Raw genomic sequence first — 25,855 nt, 5'->3', positions numbered from 1 at the left:
TTATCATGTATATATATATATTGTTTTTAATTGAATTTTTAATTGGGTTGCTGTATTTTTGAAATATATCACATAGATATTTGTTATGGGCATCTTTTTCTCAGCCATCTCGTTGGGTATTTTGCTTGTTGTGGCGTTGTATTTGTATTTGTATATATGAACTGTGACAGCAATCAATCTTTTCAGCGAAAGAGGCTTAACATTAGTTACTTTCTGGGCTAATCTTCGGCGTGTATGTTAGCTGCAGCCGTCGTCACTTTTGGATTTGATCACACTTACTATGTGTTGTAATCTTGCTGAGAATCAGAATCAAGTTCGTCCGATACTTTCAGTTGGGTTTAAGATCCAATGGTGATTCGGGGATTAACTGTAAAAATGGCGTATGACGAAACCAGGAAAAACTATTGGATTGAAATTCGCTGATTGGCGAATCCCCCCCCCCCCCCCACCCCGGAAAAATGAAATATTTTTTGTTATTTGACGATACGGCGACAATTTACCCAAAGCTTATGAAGCACCAATAAATACCTACAGAGGGACATAGACTTGACTTGATTGAAGGGGTGCAGAGAAGAGCTACGCGTGTCCTTATTGGCACACAGGGCTTGAGTTATGAAGAGAGACTTCATTTCGTGAATATGTTTACATTGGATAAACGCAGGTGACGGGGAGATATGATCGAAGCTTTCAAAATTTTCAATGGGATGGATAGGATAGACCATGAATTATTAGTATACCGTCAATCGGCTGCTTTTACAAGGGGACACCAGTATCGATTGGTAAGGGACAATGCGTGAATTTTTTTCGTACAGGGTTGTTAATAAATGGAATAGCTTACCCCCGGAGGTGGTAAATTCTAACACAATTGTAAATCGAGAAACTATCCATACTTGGAATAAGGCAACCATAAGTATTCTTTATGGGCATTGTATAATATTTTATCATGTATATATATATATTGTTTTTAATTGAATTTTTAATTGGGTTGCTGTATTTTTGAAATATATCACATAGATATTTGTTATGGGCATCTTTTTCTCAGCCATCTCGTTGGGTATTTTGCTTGTTGTGGCGTTGTATTTGTATTTGTATATATGAACTGTGACAGCAATCAATCTTTTCAGCGAAAGAGGCTTAACATTAGTTACTTTCTGGGCTAATCTTCGGCGTGTATGTTAGCTGCAGCCGTCGTCACTTTTGGATTTGATCACACTTACTATGTGTTGTAATCTTGCTGAGAATCAGAATCAAGTTCGTCCGATACTTTCAGTTGGGTTTAAGATCCAATGGTGATTCGGGGATTAACTGTAAAAATGGCGTATGACGAAACCAGGAAAAACTATTGGATTGAAATTCGCTGATTGGCGAATCCCCCCCCCCCCCACCCCGGAAAAATGAAATATTTTTTGTTATTTGACGATACGGCGACAATTTACCCAAAGCTTATGAAGCACCAATAAATACCTACAGAGGGACATAGACTTGATTGAAGGGGTGCAGAGAAGAGCTACGCGTGTCCTTATTGGCACACAGGGCTTGAGTTATGAAGAGAGACTTCATTTCGTGAATATGTTTACATTGGATAAACGCAGGTGACGGGGAGATATGATCGAAGCTTTCAAAATTTTCAATGGGATGGATAGGATAGACCATGAATTATTAGTATACCGTCAATCGGCTGCTTTTACAAGGGGACACCAGTATCGATTGGTAAGGGACAATGCGTGAATTTTTTTCGTACAGGGTTGTTAATAAATGGAATAGCTTACCCCCGGAGGTGGTAAATTCTAACACAATTGTAAATCGAGAAACTATCCATACTTGGAATAAGGCAACCATAAGTATTCTTTATGGGCATTGTATAATATTTTATCATGTATATATATGTTACCGGCAAAGTATGAAATCCAGGCATTCTATAGAATGCCTAGGCATTCTATACAATGCCTGGTCGTTTCAGGCAAAGTATGAAATACCGGTTTTATTCTATACTTTGCCTAGGCATTCTATAGAATGACTAGTCATTCTATAGAATGCCTAAACACAATCCAGGCAAAGTATGAAATATCTTCTTCCAACAAATCTCTTTAGGGGCGGTATAAAATATTACAATTTCGTCGCATTAAAATTTCACAGAATTTTCGCCATTTTTTCCCGGAAACGTTTCCCTTTCGCTCTCGTGAAAAAGGATCTGTTGAGGGGCGGTATAAAATATTACAATTTCATCGAATTAAAATTTCACAGAATTTTCGTCATTTGTTCCCGGAAACGTTTCCCTTTCGCTCTCGTGAAAAAGGATCTGTTGAGGGGCGGTATAAAATATTACAATTTCATCGAATTAAAATTTCACAGAATTTTCGTCATGTGTTCCCGGAAACGTTTCCCTTTCGCTCTCGTGAAAAAGGATCTGATGAGGGGCGGTATAAAATATTACAATTTCATCGAATTAAAATTTCACAGAATTTTCGTCATTTGTTCCCGGAAACGTTTCCGTTTCGCTCTCGTGAAAAAGGATCTGATGAGGGGTGGTATAAAATATTACAATTTCGTCGCATTAAAATTTCACAGAATTTTCGCCATTTTTTCCCGGAAACGTTTCCCTTTCGCTCTCGTGAAAAAGGATCTGATGAGGGGCGGTATAAAATATTACAATTTCATCGAATTAAAATTTCACAGAATTTTCGTCATTTGTTCCCGGAAACGTTTCCGTTTCGCTCTCGTGAAAAAGGATCTGATGAGGGGTGGTATAAAATATTACAATTTCGTCGCATTAAAATTTCACAGAATTTTCGCCATTTTTTCCCGGAAACGTTTCCCTTTCGCTCTCGTGAAAAAGGATCTGTTGAGGGGCGGTATAAAATATTACAATTTCATCGAATTAAAATTTCACAGAATTTTCGTCATTTGTTCCCGGAAACGTTTCCCTTTCGCTCTCGTGAAAAAGGATCTGTTGAGGGGCGGTATAAAATATTACAATTTCATCGAATTAAAATTTCACAGAATTTTCGTCATGTGTTCCCGGAAACGTTTCCCTTTCGCTCTCGTGAAAAAGGATCTGATGAGGGGCGGTATAAAATATTACAATTTCATCGAATTAAAATTTCACAGAATTTTCGTCATGTGTTCCCGGAAACGTTTCCCTTTCGCTCTCGTGAAAAAGGATCTGATGAGGGGCGGTATAAAATATTACAATTTCATCGAATTAAAATTTCACAGAATTTTCGTCATTTGTTCCCGGAAACGTTTCCCTTTCGCTCTCGTGAAAAAGGATCTGTTGAGGGGCGGTATAAAATATTACAATTTCATCGAATTAAAATTTCACAGAATTTTCGTCATTTATTCCCGGAAACGTTTCCCTTTCGCTCGCGTGAAAAAGGATCTGTTGAGGGGTGGTATAAAATATTACAATTTCATCGAATTAAAATTTCACAGAATTTTCGTCATTTTTTCCCGGAAACGTTTCCCCTTTCGCTCTCATGAAAAAGGATCTGTTGAGGTTCGTAATTTTTTCCGAAAACATGCATTGGCCAGCGACGACTTCCATTCTTATTGGTGTATAATCGCACCATTTGATCCACGATGTAAACTCCTTATTTAATTTCTTTATTGTAGGCAACTATTTCTGGGGTCTTTTTCACGTTTTCGTTGATAGTTACATCCAGGGTGGTCTTAGGGCAGTGCGACAGGTGCAATTGCACCGGGCCGCGAAACGCGTTATGAGAAGGGGCGCCGAAACGCGTTAAATATACATTACTAGAAAAATATCTTTAAGATACGTATTTATAAAAAAACTGTAAAATATATATGAAAAAAATGACCGAGATGAATTTAGAAAAAAACAAAGATTTGAGTGTGTATAATATTAGTTATTTTTCGAAACGGAAATAATCGATGGGCAGTTGTGCAGTGCATAATATGGCCCCTTCCCCAGGGCTGTAGCGTGCTTTCTCGGGGGCAGTCTTTTCTTGGAGTCTCCTTGAAATGGTTATGCTCAGAAAAAGGAAGAGTTACAAGCCTCCCCCCCTCCATTCGGCTCGTTGCACCGCCCAAATTGCCTCAGAATAGTTACGGGCCTGCCCAAGTTGCAGGGCCCGGTGCTTTAGCTGGTGTTAGCCTGTCCCTTCCGTTTCTTGGTACTGGTTCTGAAAGGGGTAATTTCAAATGAAGTTCATGTGTTTTATAAATATGAAAAGAAATCATACGGAAATATCACTAATTTAACCACTTTTATTATCATCTTAGCCCGTACGTGATGCGTGCGCTACACGAATTTTACCATAAAACTCAATTAACATAAGTATGAAGAAGATTGATCCTCCGTGATGAGTATCCTGCACAAATGTGTGACGTTTTGCTTCTTTAATGTTTTTAAATCTCTTAATTAAATCAAACAAGTTGGGTTTTTATGCTTGTTTACAAGTTAAATAGCGGTGTGCCGGGGATGGGGGGGGATGTCACAACACAAAGAGTGTCTGATGATATGGTAGAATGAATCTATCCCGTATGACTAGCAAAAATTGCCTCCTCTGGCACATCACTCTGGATTTACGCCTGGGGGGGGGGGCGCTGACTACTTTTTTTTGCACCGGGCGCCACTGGGCCTAAGACCGGCCCTGGTTACATCAGTATGAAGTGAACTCAGAACTAGAACATTTTTAATCTTTTTTCTCTGATAAGATGTCAGTGTAATATCAGTTCCTGTTTTTGCATTTGGAGGTACCTCACGACGGTCTTTTTGAAGGGTCCCAACCAAGCTTGTCCTTTTAAAAAATGCACATAATCTCAGTGATGTAAAATAATCATCTGTTGTTTTGTTTCGAATTACATGTTCATAGACAAGTTGATTTGCTGGTCTGGTATTATCTGCCCCAGTGTAATCGAAACTGATTTTCTGTCCATTCAGAATATATTTGGAATCAACGCAGGCAAGAAGCCAGAATTTTATCCCAAATTTATCAGGATTACTTTGGATATACTGTGTAAATGGACATCTTGCTTTTGAGGGTAGAAGTTGTTCGTCCACAGTTAGATTGGGCCCTGGTTTGTAGCAAGTCACACTGTATTCTATGAATGAAATCCATAGTGAACATGCAAGAGAAAATTGGTCAGTTTTTAATATTTCAGACTTTTCAGATTTCAGATCGAATCGCATGAATTTCAAAATTTCTTTGAAACAATGTCTTGTCATTGTTTGGGGAAAAAATAGGGGACCCCAAATCTCGACGACCACAATGAATTCAGTAGGAAGTTTTTTGCACCTCTTGCATACATAATGGATATCGTTGCATCCAGTTCAAGCAAAGAAACTGACCAAGAAGTTTCATTCAGACGACGATGGGCTTCAGCTTCTGAAGCCTCTGAAGCCCATATATATGTCGAATCATTTTGTCGCAGAAAATAAGGCGTCACGAACCCAGAACACTTTCATTTATGTTTTTTGAACGCATAAAATGTGGGGCCTTGATTTTCTCTCAATATATTTTGCGATCCTCGACATCCTAAAGTTGATGAAGGTTCTATGATTTTCCATATGCTCCCATCTGCTGCATTTTCTTAGATCATTTCTGTGGCTTCAACGAGTTATAATGAGGCACACCACGGTCATTTTCTGCACACGAGATCTAATTAGACCGGGACCTACAATTTATTGCCGATTCCGAACGGCAAGCTTGTTTCAATGCTCATCATCGAGAAGTTGGTGCACTAACTCCTCAATGGGGAACTTCCTGCGGTAGCAATTTTTTCTGCAGTCAAATCGCCGTGTCTGTTGTACCCCTGTGTCAGGAAAGTTTTCTGACAAAGACGAACCGGGTATCGAACTCGCGACACCTCTAAACATCCTTTGGTACTTTAGGCGAGTATCTTATCGACCTGGGCTACCGCGCCCGAGAAATAATTTTATATTGATTTAAATCTTCGTCATCAGAACCGCTACTTTCTTCACTACAGTTCGACATAGGGTAGGTCTATGCTCTTCTGCACTTTCATCATAACTGCTTCCAGAGTTTCTCTCATCTAATCTTTACATCTCCTGGAGTATTTCTTCAGTAAATATACGTTTTCTCGTCATTTTAAACCAATGTTTCCCAAAGTGGGCAATATCGCCTCCTGGTGGGCGATAGAAAGGGCCAAGGGGGCGATAGAAGCCACGGGTATAACAGAGGATCCTATGGGTTCACTTGAGTTGGGGGGGGGGGGGATGAGGGAAAAATTTATCTGAAAAAGGGGGCGGTGGAACAAAAAGTTTGGGAAACTATGTTCTAAACTAACTGTTTGAAAAGATCACATGCACTCAAATTTTCTACGTCCAAGAATAAACAATTTAACGGATAATATGGCAAGAATGCTTGACAAAAACCAAAAATGACACACCTGCTGACGACACTTGCAGATAAGAATGAGAGGAAAAGATAGGTCACACACAAGGTCAAATGCAAAAAAGACTTTCAGAAGGATTATAACCTACTTAGAAATCAATTGTGACGACGATAGTAGTATTTACCGCATAATGTGCTAGAATATAAGAAAGAGTCACTATGACCCCCCTCGGTCTTTCTACGTATATCCGCTCGTAGCTTCGTTGTTAAAAAAGATAACGAAAGGAAGCTTTGGTATACAATAAGAACATGCTAATTCAGGAAAAGTCCAGAAATTCCAGGTGGTTCGGTTTATTCTTAGCAGAGATATGTAAGCTTAAACAGCGTGCAAGGTCAAAAAAACACCCGTTTCGTCTTCCTACTGTTAATATTTCATCATTGATAAATGGAACTTGCAAATGCGGATTATGCGATATCATTTTGTCTTGAAGTAACAGAAATTTTCATCTACGGATTTATGAACAAAAAATATAATGTATAAAGCGCCCGTTAACTCATCTATTCGAGGGAAAGTGACCGTGGTATGTCGGTCACGGAAAACAAATTGGTATACGTAGGTTTACCGTATTTTATCGGTGGAAATACGGGAGATAGAGATCCTAAGTAAAGAATTGCTTATTGTTAGGCCGACCATATTTGCTCGAGAAAAATACGTGAAATTGGGATTCGAAATACGGGGAAATGCGGGACAATGTCAATTATCGCTAAATGATGCCAAAAGTAAGCGAAGTTGTTAACTCGTGCTAAAATCACAGAAAATTCGCCAATCGCGAGAAATAAAGTGCCACTTCAAATTACAGTGAATTAAAAAAAAACATGACAAATGTGTGAGATGAATATTCTTGTTTTTAGTCTCTTAATGAGGCTTTTTGAATCACGTGATATTTCCCTTTTTCTGGAGAGACATACATGGTAACCAATATGGCGACTTCCTGCGCAACTCATGAAAGACATAAATCAAAATTAAAGAAACATAGAAATGAATTGGTTTTTTTTTTCTTTTTGATGGGTGTTGGATATTTCGAAAATTTTCTTGAAGCTCAAGTTATGGATTTGCCTGCTTTTGCTTCAAAAAATGCTTGATTAAAGCTGCGGAATTTCTTCAGTGTAATTTATGGGCCCATAATTAACTTCAAAACATCCTAAACTATATAGATTGATGATATTGGATATTATAAAACAATACAGAAGTATTAATTCTCATTTTTGTGCTTGAGAAGATATAAGTCAATGTTATTGCATGAATATCTAACTCAAAAGTAGGTCCGGCTAATTATTTTATATTTAATTTTCTGTGCTTCATATTTCTAAGCGAACTCAATTTTTCGAAAATCGAGAATTCAGTTCAACTTTTAAAATTATTGATGAATCGGAAAACCCTACTAAATTTCCACATTTCTACGGTAAATTCGGCAATTTTAACATTGATTTCCATGGGAAAAACATGCTGTGCTTGTCCCTCCAAGTGATACTGATGATCATAGGAGTACGCAGAATTTTCTCGAGGGGGGATTTGAAATTTGTTTACCCTATGAGGGAGTTTTACCTTTTTTCCTGTAAAATAACACTATAATCTTGGCTCGGGGAGGGGAGGGGGGTGGTTAGAACACCTTCCCCCCCTTTGAGTGCGCCAATGCTGATGATGATTATGATATCTATTCCAAAAGCCTCATTATCGTGATGTAATTTCTAAGGTGGAAAGATAATTTTAATCGTTGATTTGAAGAATAAAAAGTCAAGTTGACTTCGTTGAAAATATTTGAAAACTCGGGACATTTCTGCAAAAAAGTCGGGACAGCAAAAAAAACAGAAAAAAACCGGGACTGTCCCGAGAAATACGGGATGTATGGTCACCCTGCTTATTGCTATTCTATCTCTCAAAAAATTGTCAAATGTTGAAAAATTGCTAATTATGGTTAAAATTGATGGGAAAGAAATGCTGATGGGTATGTACGAAGAAGGACTACAATAAATTGCAGTAAATAAAAATGTATTTCACGAAATAAATGTTATGTTATTGATATTTTTTTTTAAATGTCTTGTTTTTGTTATGTTAAAAAGAAACACGTCACAAATATACGACACAAACGTTTATGTTTACAATCATAATTAATCGTACCGTGATTTGTAAGAAATTAAAACTATCTTCCTCCACGTTTTCAGTCAAGTTTCAGTGAGTCAAGTGAGTTTAGTCGAAAATACGGGACATTTTGAAAAACAAATTCGGGACGGTGAAAATAAAAGATAAATAGCAAAATATAGGCCTTTTTAGCAAACGTTTTGTGGTGACCTTATGCATATGACACATATGGCACGCATTTCCCGGGACATTCCAGGGACATTTTCACTTTATTTTGGCTGTCCCGACTTTTTTGCAAGAATGCCGTGGTTTGTCGCGAATGTTCTACATTGAAGAATCTACAAAGCCTACTTTTAGATGGTTATAGTTTTATTATGGATATACTTTATTAAAATCAACTATTGAAATTATATTTCGACGCATAAATTATATCACTATAATTACAACTATGAATAAGAATATTCACCTCGCATACGTCATGGCTTTTTTACTTTCTTGATAAAGTGATCCTCAAATATGTTCAAGAGATCCTGTATGATCTGTCCAGGGAATTTGTTAATGTTAATAAACATCCATGCCCGAGAGAATCAGGGTTCGAACCAACACTTCCACAGTAAAACGCTAGCTCCCAAACTACTCCACTGCAAGACGGCAAATACTAAACGTTGATTTAATTGTTTGCCCCTTCAAACGTTTTATTTCGTTATTTTACAATGTACTTCGTGGAATCCAGTTTTGTCCACTGCAATTCTCTCAGAGTAATGTTTTTATTCCTGCCATTGGTGTTTTTTAGTGATTTCTGCAAAAGTTGGCAACTTTGTTTACATTCGGCGGCAGTTATGGCGATGATTGGCGATGTTCCGTATTTCACCCGTATTTGAAATCCTGAGTTCCGGTATTTTTCTCGAAGAAATTTGGTTAGCCTAAATGTGCAATAAATCTTAGTGACACGGTTTTTACAATCTACCAAAATTACGTGAATTCTTTGGATAGCAATGAAATCATTTACCTCAGCTTTGGGAGCTTACGTCAGTGGTGAAATAATTGACGTTATGTGTCTCATCAGGCCCCTAGCCAGAAATTTCATTCCAAGGTCAAGGGGGGATCACTTTCATTTTGTGGGGAGGGACCAAAGTGATAGAAAACTGGTTCCAAAATTTTTTACGTCGCGGGGCACTTTTCAGAATTGTTATCATTGAGCACTAATTTTGACAGCATTTACAGGGTGATGCCATGTATAAAATACAGTAATTATGATAAATCTGGTGATTATGCATAATCGCCGGTTATTATGCACAATAATTTCATCCGTTTTGATCAGTGATTATCCATAGTAATCGATATAAATCCGGCGATTATGCGTAATTACAGATTTATGCCATTTTGTTTACAGTAACATATTCCACGAAAAACGTCCGAAAGCGATAAAATGTTGTTGTCCGTATCCGATTTGAAATTCCAAAAAGAAATTACCCGGTTAAATTCAGTTGTGAATTATTTTGATGAATGAATTTTAATTTGACGAATGAATTTTAATTTGACGAATGAATTTTAATTTGACGAATGAATTTTAATTTGACGAATGAATTTTAATTTGACGAAAATGTGACATTTAATATCGTCCATCCACAGATCCCTTGTCAAGAAAGCCAAAGGAAAAGTTTACAGAAAAAAAATTAAGAAAAATTATATTAAATTGTAATCGTATAAATTGAATATTTTATACCACCCCTATAAACAGATCCCTTTTCCAGAGAGCCAGACGTTTCCCGGAAAAATCGAAGAAAACTGTTTGAAAATTTAATTTGACGTCACCGTCCCTCAAGGGATTCCATCTCAAGAGAGCTAAAGGAAAACGTTTGAAATTGAAAACTGTGCGAAAGTTTAATTTGACGACACCGCCCTTCAAGAGAGCGAAACGGAAATGTTTCCGGGAAAAAATGACGAAAATTCTGTGAAATTTTAATACGATGAAATTGTAATATTTTATACCACCCCTCAACAGATCCTTTTTCACGAGAGCGAAACGGAAACGTTTCCGGGAACAAATGACGAAAATTCTGTGAAATTTTAATTCGATGAAATTGTAATATTTTATACCGCCCCTCATCAGATCCTTTTTCACGAGAGCGAAAGGGAAACGTTTCAGGGAAAAAATGACGAAATTTCTGTGAAATTTTAATTCGATGAAATTGTAATATTTTATACCGCCCCTCATCAGATCCTTTTCCATGAGAGCGAAAGGGAAACGTTTCCGGGAAAAAATGGCGAAAATTCTGTGAAATTTTAATGCGACGAAATTGTAATATTTTATACCGCCCCTCATCAGATCCTTTTTCACGAGAGCGAAAGGGAAACGTTTCGGGGAAAAAATGACAAAATTTCTGTGAAATTTTAATTCGATGAAATTGTAATATTTTATACCACCCCTCAACAGATCCTTTTTCACGAGAGCGAAACGGAAACGTTTCGGGGAAAAAATGACGAAAATTCTGTGAAATTTTAATTCGATGAAATTGTAATATTTTATACCGCCCCTCATCAGATCCTTTTCCACGAGAGAGAAAGGGAAACGTTTCGGGGAAAAAAATGACGAAATTTCTGTGAAATTTTGATTCGATGAAATTGTAATATTTTATACCGCCCCTCATCAGATCCTTTTCCATGAGAGCGAAAGGGAAACGTTTCCGGGAAAAAATGGCGAAAATTCTGTGAAATTTTAATGCGATAAAATTGTAATATTTTATACCACCCCTCAACAGATCCTTTTTCACGAGAGCGAAACGGAAACGTTTCCGGGAACAAATGACGAAAATTCTGTGAAATTTTAATGCGACGAAATTGTAATATTTTATACCGCCTCTCATCAGATCCTTTTTCACGCGAGCGAAAAGGAAACGTTTCCGGGAAAAAATGACGAAAAGTCAGTAAAATTTTAATTTTATGTAATATTTTATACCGCCCCTAAAGAGATTTGTTGGAAGAAGATATTTCATACTTTGCCTGGATTGTGTTTAGGCATTCTATAGAATGACTAGTCATTCTATAGAATGCCTAGGCAAAGTATAGAATAAAACCGGTATTTCATACTTTGCCTGAAACGACCAGGCATTGTATAGAATGCCTAGGCATTCTATAGAATGCCTGGATTTCATACTTTGCCGGTAACATATATATATTGTTTTTAATTGAATTTTTAATTGGGTTGCTGTATTTTTGAAATATATCACATAGATATTTGTTATGGGCATCTTTTTCTCAGCCATCTCGTTGGGTATTTTGCTTGTTGTGGCGTTGTATTTGTATTTGTATATATGAACTGTGACAGCAATCAATCTTTTCAGCGAAAGAGGCTTAACATTAGTTACTTTCTGGGCTAATCTTCGGCGTGTATGTTAGCTGCAGCCGTCGTCACTTTTGGATTTGATCACACTTACTATGTGTTGTAATCTTGCTGAGAATCAGAATCAAGTTCGTCCGATACTTTCAGTTGGGTTTAAGATCCAATGGTGATTCGGGGATTAACTGTAAAAATGGCGTATGACGAAACCAGGAAAAACTATTGGATTGAAATTCGCTGATTGGCGAATCCCCCCCCCCCCCCACCCCGGAAAAATGAAATATTTTTTGTTATTTGACGATACGGCGACAATTTACCCAAAGCTTATGAAGCACCAATAAATACCTACAGAGGGACATAGACTTGATTGAAGGGGTGCAGAGAAGAGCTACGCGTGTCCTTATTGGCACACAGGGCTTGAGTTATGAAGAGAGACTTCATTTCGTGAATATGTTTACATTGGATAAACGCAGGTGACGGGGAGATATGATCGAAGCTTTCAAAATTTTCAATGGGATGGATAGGATAGACCATGAATTATTAGTATACCGTCAATCGGCTGCTTTTACAAGGGGACACCAGTATCGATTGGTAAGGGACAATGCGTGAATTTTTTTCGTACAGGGTTGTTAATAAATGGAATAGCTTACCCCCGGAGGTGGTAAATTCTAACACAATTGTAAATCGAGAAACTATCCATACTTGGAATAAGGCAACCATAAGTATTCTTTATGGGCATTGTATAATATTTTATCATGTATATATATATATTGTTTTTAATTGAATTTTTAATTGGGTTGCTGTATTTTTGAAATATATCACATAGATATTTGTTATGAGCATCTTTTTCTCAGCCATCTCGTTGGGTATTTTGCTTGTTGTGGCGTTGTATTTGTATATATGAACTGTGACAGCAATCAATCTTTTCAGCGAAAGAGGCTTAACATTAGTTACTTTCTGGGCTAATCTTCGGCGTGTATGTTAGCTGCAGCCGTCGTCACTTTTGGATTTGATCACACTTACTATGTGTTGTAATCTTGCTGAGAATCAGAATCAAGTTCGTCCGATACTTTCAGTTGGGTTTAAGATCCAATGGTGATTCGGGGATTAACTGTAAAAATGGCGTATGACGAAACCAGGAAAAACTATTGGATTGAAATTCGCTGATTGGCGAATCCCCCCCCCCCCCACCCCGGAAAAATGAAATATTTTTTGTTATTTGACGATACGGCGACAATTTACCCAAAGCTTATGAAGCACCAATAAATACCTACAGAGGGACATAGACTTGATTGAAGGGGTGCAGAGAAGAGCTACGCGTGTCCTTATTGGCACACAGGGCTTGAGTTATGAAGAGAGACTTCATTTTTTGAATATGTTTACATTGGATGAACGCAGGTGTCGAGGAGATATGATCGAAGTTTTCAAAATTTTCAATGGGATGGATAGGATGGACCATGAACTTTTAGTACACCGCCAATCGACTGCTTTTACAAGGGGACACCAGTATCGATTGGTGAGGGACAATGCAAGGTTATGGTGTCGCAGGGAATTTTTCTCTAATAGGGTTGTTAATAAATGGAATAGCTTACCCCCGGAGGTAGTAAATTGTAACACAATTGACACGTTTAAAAAGAAATACGATAAACATGTTGGGGTAAATCGAGAAGCTATCCATTCTTAGAATAAGACAACCATAAGTATTCTTTATGGGCATTGTATAATATTTTATCATGTGTATATATTGTTTATAATTTGTGTTAATTGCATTTTTAATGGGGTTGCTGTATTTTTGAAACATATGACATCCATATTTTTATGGGCATCTTTTTATCAGCCACCTCGTTGGGCATTTTGCCTGTTGTGGCGTTGTATTTGTATTTGTATTTGTATAGTTTTATAAGAAGGGGTTTTACTAGATAACCTGGAAAAGTCAGGGAAATTATTTTTAGAGAATGAGTATATGAACTCTGTCGATGTATACTCGCAATCGTGCGGTGGTGGTCGACTCAAAATGGTTCTCTGTTTTTCCTAACTTGAGCCTGTTTCTATTTCTAAAAATAAAAGCCACCATATCAAGCCGAAGAAACAAGCAGGTTTTCTATTGTTGATTGTCATTGCGTTGAAGCTGAGCGAAATTTTTCATTTCATGCACACAAAAACAATATATATTTGGCTAAATAGTGAGTGGTAAAATTGCCAATGATGTCACCAAATAAGTCAAAGAAAATTCACCATATTTTCCTTCTGGTAGACACACCTGTAAAAAGTAATTTTAACTTCTAGAAAATAAAAGTGGTAGTTAAGAATAGAAAAGGGTTGGCGCTTGCATCCCAGTCACAAATAGGAACCCCACCCATCCATTGTTGATATGTAACTTATTGAAATCGGGGCCAGTTTGGAAAAGTGTGTCAATGGCCATAATACAGTAAATGGGGCAAAAAAAATTGTCCGTGAAACAGGGAGTGACCGTAAATCAGGCGTTTGAAATGCATACTTTTTATACAAGGGGAAATTATTATTTGATCGTAAAAGAGGGGTGACCACATCTGAGAGTGTCCATTAAGAGGGGTTTTACTGTGTGACTTGCCAGGTTCCAGAAATGTTATGCATTAAGAAAAAACTACTGGATAAATGTTAATGATATTTATCCATTATATTCATAACATTCATTTGCAGGAAGCTGTTGACATACAGAGGTGTTATACATTACAAAGACAACTTCTTCTAGCTGCTATAGACTGTACAGATGCACATTCCAAGACTGGTGGTTATATCGTCTATTCTACATGTTCTGTTCTGGTGAGTTCACATTTTTTAAAAACTTGTTTTTATGTCAATGCTTTTGTGGAGTTCCAAACTCCCATTCAAAATATTTGTGAGAATTTAATTTCCTATGGAGAGAAACTGAGTGAAATTAGTTTATTGGAGTAGGACAGAGTAATGTCACTCATCATCGCATGTGCTAATTGTAAAGACTATTCTGAGTTACTTCTAAAGAAAAAGGATGGATACAGAAAAGTCATATTTTTTACCCACTCCCTTATTTTCTTACATACATACATACAAGGCATTTAACAACTTTTTCATTTTTAGTAACTCATGGACTATGATCATCTTTCACTGCCAGGGCTTATTTGATCAGAACTTTCTACTTCATCACACACCAACTTCGACCATATTGCTATAGTGCAATTTACTGTGGATAAGAAGGTGGGTCGGAAATGAAGGTGCCATCTACTTGTGGTCGCTTCAAGCCCGTTAGGGAAAATAACTTACCTATATTCTTCCCCCAATTTTAACCTGGAACCTGGCAGCAACTTTCACGGTGGTAGATGAGCATCTTACTCTTACCACCACACCACTCGGGCACAGATCGGAATTTACTGGCTGAAGTCTTTTCCAAATAGCAGAATTTATTAGGCTAAAGGAAAAACTTTCCGATTTGGGGAAAGATGTTAACCCTCAACTGGCATTATGAAAGTTATGTGCATAACTGGCATCTTGGTGCCATTTTACTCCAGCAAGTATTAATTCATTTTAAAAATCAACAAAAGAAATTTTCATAAAAACAATGGGTTTTTTACATGACTCTGTTCATCTAACAATCAAATCACTAAATATTTTTCAAATTTCTTTAATTATTTTCTCAAAAATGGTCTTTTATTAACCCTTTGCACTCGAGAGATTACTCTCAGTCACCACTTGATTTAATGCGATAATTCGCGCAGTAACGATGCTTATTTAGGTTTGGTATGTGGGTGAGACCAGATGTGGCCTCCCACACTGACGCTTTTGTTGTATTATTTGTAACATAGCCTTGTCTACGTTTGCCTGACCTTTGCCCCTGATGTTATGGTAGTGCATGTGTTATGTTTTATTATTGAGTTTGTTATGTCTATTATATACTTTATGTTTATAATTATTTCCTGTCGACTAAACAAACTTGTTACTTACGGACGTTTTCGGTGCCGATGTGTCACGAACTGTTTTAGGAAGAAAGGGAAACTAGTTTCCGAACTTGCCGCTTGGAACGCCAATGTCGATGGGGGCGCATGTGCGTTACTCCTCATTTGCATGCTTAGTGATTTGGGAGCTATATATAATCACGTCCGTGCTTCAAATCGGGCCTTCAGTCATATAGCGCTAGAATCGCTAATCACCCGAACAACTCGGCTGGTCCGATGTTCTCGTCACGTAAGTTCCCGTCAGTTGCTCTCCAAGAATGACGTTCAGGGATGTCTGCTGGTGTCCGTTCTCGATCTTAATGCCTTCGTAGATCTGGCGTTGGCTGGCATGGTCAATAGCAGTGATGACGCTGTATGACGCTGCAATCTGATGCTACCCTTTCGTCACGACGTCCACCATCGGACTCCACCGCTTGAACACCGAAATCCACGTGTAGCACGCCGATGTCCGCGATCTAACGACGCCTCTTCGTCAACGCCCTGGGTTCGTCGAGATATCCGTTAACTGGACTCCATCACTTGATTGCCGAATACCTTGTGTGGTTCTACCGGTGTTTGGGATATAACATCGCCTCATCTACGCTCTGGGTTCGTCACGATATTCGTCATCTGACTTCTACTGCTTGATCGGTGAAGACCAAGTGTGGTTCTGTCGACGTCCGTGATCCGATTTCGCCGCCTCGTCGACGCCTTGGGTTCGTCGCCGAACTCTGTGTGATTCTACTGACATCTGTGGTCGAGCATCGTTTCTTTAAGACCATAGCTGAGTGTCACTTCCGCCCTAATCGTTTCACTATAAGTATACTTTGCGATTTTCCTACTAGTGAAGGGTTTGCCCTTAAATTGATGTCTTAACTAATGTTTGAATTTGTAATAATAGAAATAAATAGTTGTTCGAAACTGTTTTGTTCATTGGCAGATAAAGACATATGTTGCATATTTTGTTTCTTATTTAATGAAGATCAATAGGTTAAACTATCTTAGTATCCCTTTTAGTTGCATTAATGTGAGCATTGTGGGGAATATAGCCCAATAAGCATAGAATAGGATGTAGGAATCAGTTCAAGTGAAGATGAGTTTGATTTTTCGTTGATGATGAACTAAATTATGTCTATGCATAGACTACTTGACGATAGAAAGGAGGAAAGCGGCGATGAAGTAAGAGGTGTAAGAAGGCAAAAAATCTTGGTAATAGATAGTGAATGTGAAAGCGACAGTGATTCTGCAGAAGAGACAGAAAATTCAGAATGGATAATGTGCACAGAATCAGAAGAAATACCGCAAAGAATACTGTTTGTATCCGGCGAAAGAGCCACAGTACCGCAAGTATCGTCAGACGTAAAAGAGCCATTAGATTTATTTGATGTATAGAAAGATATATAAAATGTGGAAATATAAAAGTTTTAAACATTAACTTGTGTGTGAAATCATTTGAAGCTAGCTGTAAGAAATTCACCAAATATGCGGAAAATTGTTTGGAGTTGGTTTCCAAAGTGCAAAGTGTTAAGACACACATTCGAAGAAAAAAAAAATGGAGAGAGACATGACTTTTTCGAAAATTGTTTTTTAAATTATTTATTAAATTTTTTTGAACTCCACTTTCATGATTAAAAACTGAATAGATGTGATTAAAATATACTCAGAAAATAAAATTTACAAATTAAAATAACATTTACTATTTTTTCACGAGCACCAAAATTAGTCTTGTTCTAAGTTGAAAGCACAGTACTTGCAAACAACTCCATGACATGTTGATCACACAGATCTTATGTACAATTCACTAACAACACTATACTTAACCTCACCTTGGATATCCAATGTTTCACCATTAATTTGAAACTGTTATCGAGAAAATTGACGCTCTTCCGATATGCCATTTCAACCTGAACATTCCGTATTTAAACCACAACACCCAATAGAAATTTTTTACAAAGATCAGCATTTGCAACTTTTTTTTAACTTTTGTGTACCCATCATCCAAAAATATTTTCAAAAAGATGATCATTCCACCAAAAATAAGCCATAGCATGATTTTTTGGGATACTTCTAATATAACTTGCATGCTTAGAATAAGATAATCATAAGTATTCTTTATGGGCATTGTATAATTTTTTTTATCATGTATATATATATATATTGTTTGTAGTTGCATTTTTAATTGGTGTTTGCTGTATTTTAGAAATATATGACATCAATATTTGCTATTGGCATCTTTTTCTGAGCCACTTCGTTGGACATTTTGCCTGTTGTGGCGTAATATTTATAAACCCTAATGCATTTTTGAAGCAAAAATTTACAACTGGATCTTATCTTTGGAGAAACACTGTAGCTTGAAAGGTAGTGAAAAATAAGATGGTCCAGATGCATTTCTTTTTCAAGGGGTGACAAGATGAAGAATGTGTGGGGTCATTTGGACCCTACCACACCAGTTAAGGGTTAATGAGTCTATAGAGCTAAAGTGAGCAGCGAAGTATTTTAATTGTTCAATCAGTTGGCTTAACATTTTGAAGAATGCTAACGTTTATGCAAAAAGTTTCAGAGAATCAATTGATGCAAGCCCAAAAAATCTATCTCTCGACTGGAGCCTCTCTCCCCCCCCCCCCACCACTCATGAACTGCCGTACTGGCTGTTCTCATGTGCTTCTTGCAAGTTCACACCCATTATGCAGTGAGCCCTTCACCCATTTGTATATATTGTATAATTTTTTTTCTGTGTTTATTTTACATGTTTTCTGTGTTAGGTTTCACATGTTCTACTTGTATATAGCTGCTATATCTGTGTATTTTATTTTTCATGTATTATATAATAAAATTCCCCATGGTCTAACCCCATTGGGATATGCTAAAATTGCCTGATGGCGATAAAGTATGGGCCGTTTTCGGTTCGAAAGGAAAACACTGAAGTCCTATTAATGCCCTCATACTACAATGAATTGATTTTAAAACAGTTATATAATGGAGGTAATGCAAGAATTTTCTACAATTTATTTCCTGAAAGAAAACAAATTTGCTTATACTGAGAAGTCTGTTATGATCACCATTTCTCCAATGATTGTGAGCTCTCGTTATAACAGACTTTGACTGTACTTCGTTAAAGACACAAGAATTCTCTGTCTGTTGCTGGAGACTGGAGGGCCACATGATTCAGTAGCTCTCGTATGCACTGATCTTTTGTATATTTTAATTGCTAATTTAATATTTGCAGGGTTCCCACTCGCCATACTTTTCCTACTTTTTGGTAAAATTACCTACTTTTTTCCTACTTTCTCTGTTTTGTCCTACTTTTCCTACTTTTTTACCGAATCCTATCGACAAAATTTGTGTAATTCATTTTAATTGAACAGGAAATCATTGATGTATTGCCAAATATTACAAATGTTGGAGAAGGCAATTAATGATTCTGCCAAAGCAGAAATTGTATCGTTTTTAAGGTTATTTGGGGGGGGGGGCTGTGTGTTTAGCATTTGATTGATTAATTTTTCATTTGCTTAGTTTGAGGGTTCATCAAGTATAGTAGTAATTAATAACGTCTGTTTGGATAGAAAAAGTAATTATGCATTTATTATATATATATATACTTTATGGTCTTGGATAGTAACTAACATTCATCATTCAAAGTTAAGGGGCAAGTAGGTGAAACAACATTTTGCATTACGAAGCTGTTGGATACATAGGCTTATTCTAGGTTTGGTGATTCTGATGCTACTCAATAGCATTCAGTTTTCTTCTGTATTTTTAAGGCATGAAAAGAGGCATGAACAATATTTACAATGCTCAGCAAAGAGCTAGAAATGAAAGTGCTTTATTTGTCAAAAATGATTACATCGGCATTGAACAGTAAAATGTGAACAAATCTCTTTAAAAAATGATGGACAACGCAGTATACCTATCTGGTTCACCTTGCCTTATTTACATGGAATATTGTAATCTACACATTTTGCACTGTGCTTTCAAAAGTGGTGTCGAAGGAGCGTCATTCTTAAAAGACTTACGTCTTCAAAATTTGCTGTGCATTGTTGAAGAGAGTTGACAAACTCTGCACTTTGAAAGACTCCAAAAAAAGAATGTTATATATATATAAAAGGAGAGACAGAAAAAAAGAGAATATTATAGTCCTCCTACCACGAGATGAGATTTGGCTACGGCACATCATGTCACGTCAAACGATTCTATTTTATCCTAGAAGGACATGCCAGTCGTGAAAGCTCAGTCACTGATGAACTTTTCTCGATGTGCAATAGTTTTACCAAAAAAAAATTGAATAAAATCATCCGACGTGACATGACACAGTGAAAATTCATCTCGTGGTCGGAGGACTATATCTGTGGTTGCTAGTACACTGTTTTGGCCAAAAATTGGTTTTGTCACCAAGTCATTTGTCATTTTGCTTTGGCTTGAGTCAATCTTATAGGAAACTGAAATAGTGCTATGAAAAAAAAAAGTTAATTCAAAATTAAAATTTTAATTATTTGAAACAATTTTTTTTTCCATTATGCTATGATTATGTTGTCTGAGGGGGTTACCCTCCCCCATCCTACTTTTTATTCCTGCGTTTTCCTATCTTTTTAGTGGGAGCCCTGTATTTATTGAAATTATGTTCGAATTCAGCCTTTCTTCCCCCCCCCCCACAAATGTGCTAGCAATACATTATCGTGCATTTATAATATAGTTTATAATATAGTTTACTATTTTAATTTATGGTTCATTTAGTATATTTTCTTCCGATTTCTATAGCCTGAAGAAAATGAATGTGTCATTAATTATGCATTAAACCACCGTAATGTCAAAATGGCACCCACAGGACTAGATTTTGGCCGTGAAGGTCTTTCAAAGTAAGTTCATCTGTTTTTTCTTAGCTCTTGAATACAAAGCTTTACAAATTCCCAAGGTGCCTGATTGCTGTGGCGACTAGAAAATCTGTATTGGTACCAAAAATTTTATATTTTATATGCAGTTGCTAAAATGGAGTTTGAAGAATTGTGCAAAATGTTCTGATTTCATACATGAAATCGTATCTTTTAACATGGGAAGTAGATGAGCCCCTGAAAAATAAAAAATAAAAGTTATTTAAAACCAGTTTTCTTGAGCAAAATTTATGCTTGGCTCCTAAAATGTTATGTTGGCACTTGAATTATTTTTCAATTTGTGAAACCCTGCTTGAACATCTTTGAGATGACTATGAAATGCTGCATATTTAGGAATAGGTTTTGGGGGGGGGGGACCAATTAATAGTGAATGGATTGCATCAATAAAAAAGGTTATATTATCTGAAGATGATGTCACTCTCCTCTATTACTACAAAGGTTTCGAAACCTGGCTGATGTAAAGATAAATCCAGAAAAGAAAATTCAACTGTCCTTGCAGGGAGTCGAACCCACATGCTCTCATTTGCCAGGTGAAAGCACTAGACCCTCTTTCTGTAGAGCTTGTGTATGTTGAACTGGGTCATACACATGGACAGCCAGAGCTCAATTTCTGACACTGCCACCAGATGGTGACTCATCCAAATGGGGTGTCACTCTCTGCTATTACTACAGTTGGCTGATGGAAAGAAAATAGTAATAGTGGGGAGTGACATCTTCAAATAAGTCGCAATCTGGTGTCAATGTCAGAAATTGTGAACTCTGGCCTGAGTTAGGTCTGACTGTGCATGTATAGTCCCTTTTGGGGTACTCACCCGGCAAGTGAGAAGACATGGGTTTGATTCTCTGCAAGGCCAGTTGAATTGTCACTTTTGGATTTATTTTTGCATCCGTCAGCTGTCAAAACCTTTGGAGGCTATATTATGTTTGATAATCAAATCAAACTTTTAAATAAATGCAAATGCAAAATTAAGTTTACCAAAATTTTAAGTTGAGCATTGCTATTGTCAGGGGATCCAGAATTGTTCTCAATAATTTCTCTAACTCTAATTATTCGCATGATTGATTCCTGCATCCTAGGTAAAAATATATTTTAGCCGTTTTGTGTCTGGAAAATTCATAATTTTTGTAGTTCTGTTGTAAAATGGAATGAAATCTTAAATTTGTATTACTACTTGTCAATTTATAGTGATATTGTAATTAATTCAAGAATAGTTGATAAGGTTTTTGCGGCCATCATTTGATACAAATTGTTTTTTCGGGTTCGAAGACCGTCGTCCGTTTGAGTTGGTTCTCAACGTTTCCCCAACACTAGTGGTTGGCATCAACAACCTGAGACTCTGGAAAACTTGACTTTGATCCAGTTTATCATTTCTCCTGATGATGCCAACCACTAGTGTTGGGGAAACGTTGAGAACCAACTCAAACGGACGACGGTCTTCGAACCCGAAAAAACAATTAATTCAAGAATGTTATCTAATATGAGGTGATAATTTTTGTGTTTTCTTCGTTTGCTTCTAGGTACAGAAATTACAGGTTTCATCCATCAATGAAGCTTGCTCGTAGATTCTATCCTCATGTCCATAACATGGATGGATTTTTCGTTGCAAAATTGAAGAAGTTTAGCAACATCATACCCAAAAGCAGTACGTCTCTAGATGTTAAACTGTAGTGTTTTGCTTCTTTTTTGTGTGTTTTTATATATAGCGACGATTTGACAGACTTCAGTGTTCCTACAGTTCATTAGAAGTCCTTGAAAAACAATTAAATTTTCAAGCGCCATTATTTGGAAGTGCAATTGCATTTTTTTATAGTGCCGACTGCATTTTTTTTTTTTGGTTTTTTTTGTGAACAAAGAAGAAAACACTTTCTTCCCCGCCTCTTCCTTCTCAAATGATTCTCATAAAGTATTTGAAAATGCATTTTTTGAAAATTTCCCTGGACTGGTTCACAGTGAGTCCTTGAAAAAAACCAAAATATTTTGCCTTTCCCCCCCCCCCCCAATAATAGTTTTTGGCTATGTTCCGACAGAATTGTCGGAAGTTACTTCTGTCAAACAAAGAGTCTAGCATCTGAAACGTATTATGAGAACTTTGGTGCTCGATCAATTATCCAAGAGTGCTAGAATCTTGTACCAGATTTTGTAGTTACAAGCTATTACCTGACACCCAAACTATAAACTGTACGAACAAACTGAACTGAATCGAACCGTACAAACTATAAACCTATCAACGCATGGACACCCCGTTCTACTTCGGAGATGGTTACGTTCGTGGGCAAGGTACAGTGGAGGGCGAGAGTGCTATCGAGCCTTCCCTGGAGAGGACCATCGTTCAGTGCTCCGCCTTTTCGACCATGGACACTGTCTTGATCGGTAATGCAGAGGACTTCGACGGCCTTTCGAATAATCATCTAGATCACTCTCCCGTTCCTTGGACCAGAGAAGACGTGCTCAACAGCACGTTCATGGATGGAGTCGAGGAGAGTTTCCTTGATGATTATTTGCAGGAGGATAGCTCAGTCGACCTTGCTGAGTTTATGGTCGGATGTAGCACGACTCCTAACTGGGAAACGTCTTCTGAGTCGGATCATGGTTCCGGAGTTATCTGGGTAACGGAGAGTGCTCACACCGAGTCCGATTCCGGAAGTTGGGAGACAGAGAGCGAGCTCTCTGATCTCGACTCCGGAAACAGTTGGGAGACGGAGAGTGAGTACACCGACTCAGAGGAGGAGTTAATCTTGGATTAACTCATTGGCCTACAGACGCGAAATCGCGACGGTTGTGGGATCGCGAACTGCACTGTTCTTCTCTTGTTGACTAAGAGGAGCATAAGATGCAGCGTGAAAAAACAGATCAACAAAAACTAAAAAATGCAGTGCATGGAAGTTTTTGGATACGACTTCTTTGAGCCAAGTTGTTAGACAAAGCTTGGCTCAACCGAGGGGTAGGACAAAGCCTCATCCTACCCCTCATTTTTCCTTCTCCGCTTGTCCGCCTTGTCGTGGCGAGGAGGCTTGCGAGTGTCGATGACGGAGCCAGCTGAGCCGGCGGTAGCAATGAGCTACCAGCAGGGCCACCCTTGCCGGATAGGTGACTCCTCGAGACACCAGACTAAGTAGACAAGCAAGAGGCTCTACATGTAAAACACGAACGCACCCATTCCCTGACTGGGTTATGGACCTCGATAAGGGTACGGAACAAAAGGTGCCGGCTGGTTTACTATTCTGCGAGTCGGCGCCAATTTGCGCCTCATTCGTCGCAGGTTCGTTCAGTCTCTCACTCGCAGACTTTCGGGATGTTCGTCGTGCGGTCAAATAACTGCGGTGTAACTCCGTAGTTGGAAAGTAAGAATTGCAGTTGGAATCGCTTGTCTTTCTTTATTTAAGCAATAGTGTGGCTTTTGCCACGTCCTTGAGACGAGTCTATGACGTCGTGGCGAGCTGTTTGTAATCAGAGACGAATTAGTTATTAATTACATTCACGGTAACGATACGCAAACACGAATCGACAACATGGCGTAAATCAAGGGGAATTAAATTTTTCGGAACTGTTCCGAGAATTTTTTGAACTATTCTGCGAATAATTTGGAATTATTCCGAGAATTCTTTGAATTATTCTGCGAATAATTTGGAATTATTCCGAGAATTCTTTGAATTATTCTGCGAATTTTTTCGCAGTTTTCCTCTCCGGAGGGTATATAAGGGCGTTCTGACATGTTTCGCGTTCTCGGTTTATCCGGCTATTTTAATTTGTGTATCACGTTTTTTCGGTGCATTCGTTTTAATGATGTTCGTCGTTGGTTTTGTCGCTTTCGTAGCTGCCTTGTGCTTCTGGGGGCTATGGCGAAGGGCCAATTCAGACGCTGTGTCTGTGACCGTCCCTAAGCCTCGCCGCCACCGTCAATGGGAGAAGCCAGTGCCTCTCGCATTCGTGCCAGGCATTGGTGCAAGTCCCTTCAAGGAGATCGAGCCTCCACTTGACCTTGATGCTTCGTATACTGGTGTTTCCCAGGTGTCTTAATACATTTTGTGATGATACAAGGAGGTGATGAGTTACCCAATCAAATGTCTCGCTAACATTTCATTGCTGCTTGATTTAAATACCAGCACAGTGAAACCCCCCCTCCCACTTTTTTACAGACACCAGCAGGGAAAAAAAAATTGTTCGTTAAAGGATTGGATTGGATTGGATTTTGAATTTTTTTGGCGCAAGGACCAATTTGGTCAAACTGCGCCAAAGCAAGACATAAAAATGAGAAAAATGTCCTTCTGTCATGTCAAAAAACTAAAACATATAAAACGGAACATGAAACGTATAACAATGACATAAATTTTAAAAACTATAATTTGTCATAAAAACCAATGGCTTTGATGAATTTAAAAATGCGAGATGCATCGCTATTGTCATTTAAAATATCATGAAGTGAAAGATGACTATGACCAAAAGCGGTCGTAAAATGATGACGATGATGTGAACAAGTAAAAGTATGAGCAATGGTCAATGGACTTTGACAATGAGGGCACTCTGGTTGACTCTCTCGTAATAACAAATATGATTGTGTTAGGCGACTGTGTCCTATGCGCAACCGGGCAAGCAGAACTTCCTCCTTTCTGCTAGTTCTGCAGCTCGAACGCCAAAGGCCAAGTGTGGGCTTGATGGCATGAAGTTTATTATTTATCTGATGGTTCCAATGATCTTGCCAGCGGTGATGCATCACTTCCCGAAGGATTGAGAAGTGGTCACTGGCAGGTACCAAAAGGTTATTGTCAATGTTAGTTGTTGTTCGAGCTGCGGTGTCTGCTTTGTCGTTGCCCGGTATTCCTACATGACCTGGTACCCAGTATAATTTTACTGTGGTACCATGATGAATGAGGTAATGCAGTTCATGAAAAATGGCATGAATGAATGGATGAGTGTGAAACGTACAGGAACACAGTGCTTGTAATGCGCTGAGAGAGTCACTATAAATGATGCATCGTCGGTGGCGTTTGCGTCGTATATGACGTAGAGCCTGAAGGATTGCGTACAGTTCTGCCGAATAAATAGAGAATGTGTCGTGAAGTTTGAAAGATGTCTCCTCACAGCAGATGTAGGCACAACCGACATGCCCAGGGCTCTTGGAGCCGTCGGTATATATGGGGAAGTACCTGTTGTACCTACCCCTGTGCCTAAAGAATATATGACATCTGCTGTGGTGGCTCTGGGGTATAACGATAATGAAACAGAG

The 25,855-nt window shown here is 38.0% G+C and overlaps 1 protein-coding gene across 1 annotated transcript in view; it reads left to right on the top strand.

Annotated features, from left to right (window-relative positions):
- LOC149066801 (uncharacterized) overlaps window positions 1–25,855 on the top strand; it is a 62,774-nt gene that overhangs the window by 29,797 nt on the left and 7,122 nt on the right. Inside the window, exons 15-17 of the mRNA XM_089253160.1 lie at window positions 14,477–14,599; window positions 20,500–20,597; window positions 22,149–22,273. Coding sequence (XP_089109286.1) covers window positions 14,477–14,599; window positions 20,500–20,597; window positions 22,149–22,273 — 346 coding nt within the window. The remainder of the gene's footprint in view (window positions 1–14,476; window positions 14,600–20,499; window positions 20,598–22,148; window positions 22,274–25,855) is intronic.

Source organism: Pholcus phalangioides, unplaced genomic scaffold (assembly GCF_987345545.1).
Source record: "Pholcus phalangioides strain wild (caught in Gottingen) unplaced genomic scaffold, Ppha-v1.0 ptg000032l_1, whole genome shotgun sequence".
NCBI lineage: Eukaryota > Metazoa > Arthropoda > Arachnida > Araneae > Pholcidae > Pholcus > Pholcus phalangioides.
The sequence above is the reverse complement of the archived record's forward strand: the minus strand, read 5'-3'. Positions and strand labels throughout refer to the sequence as shown.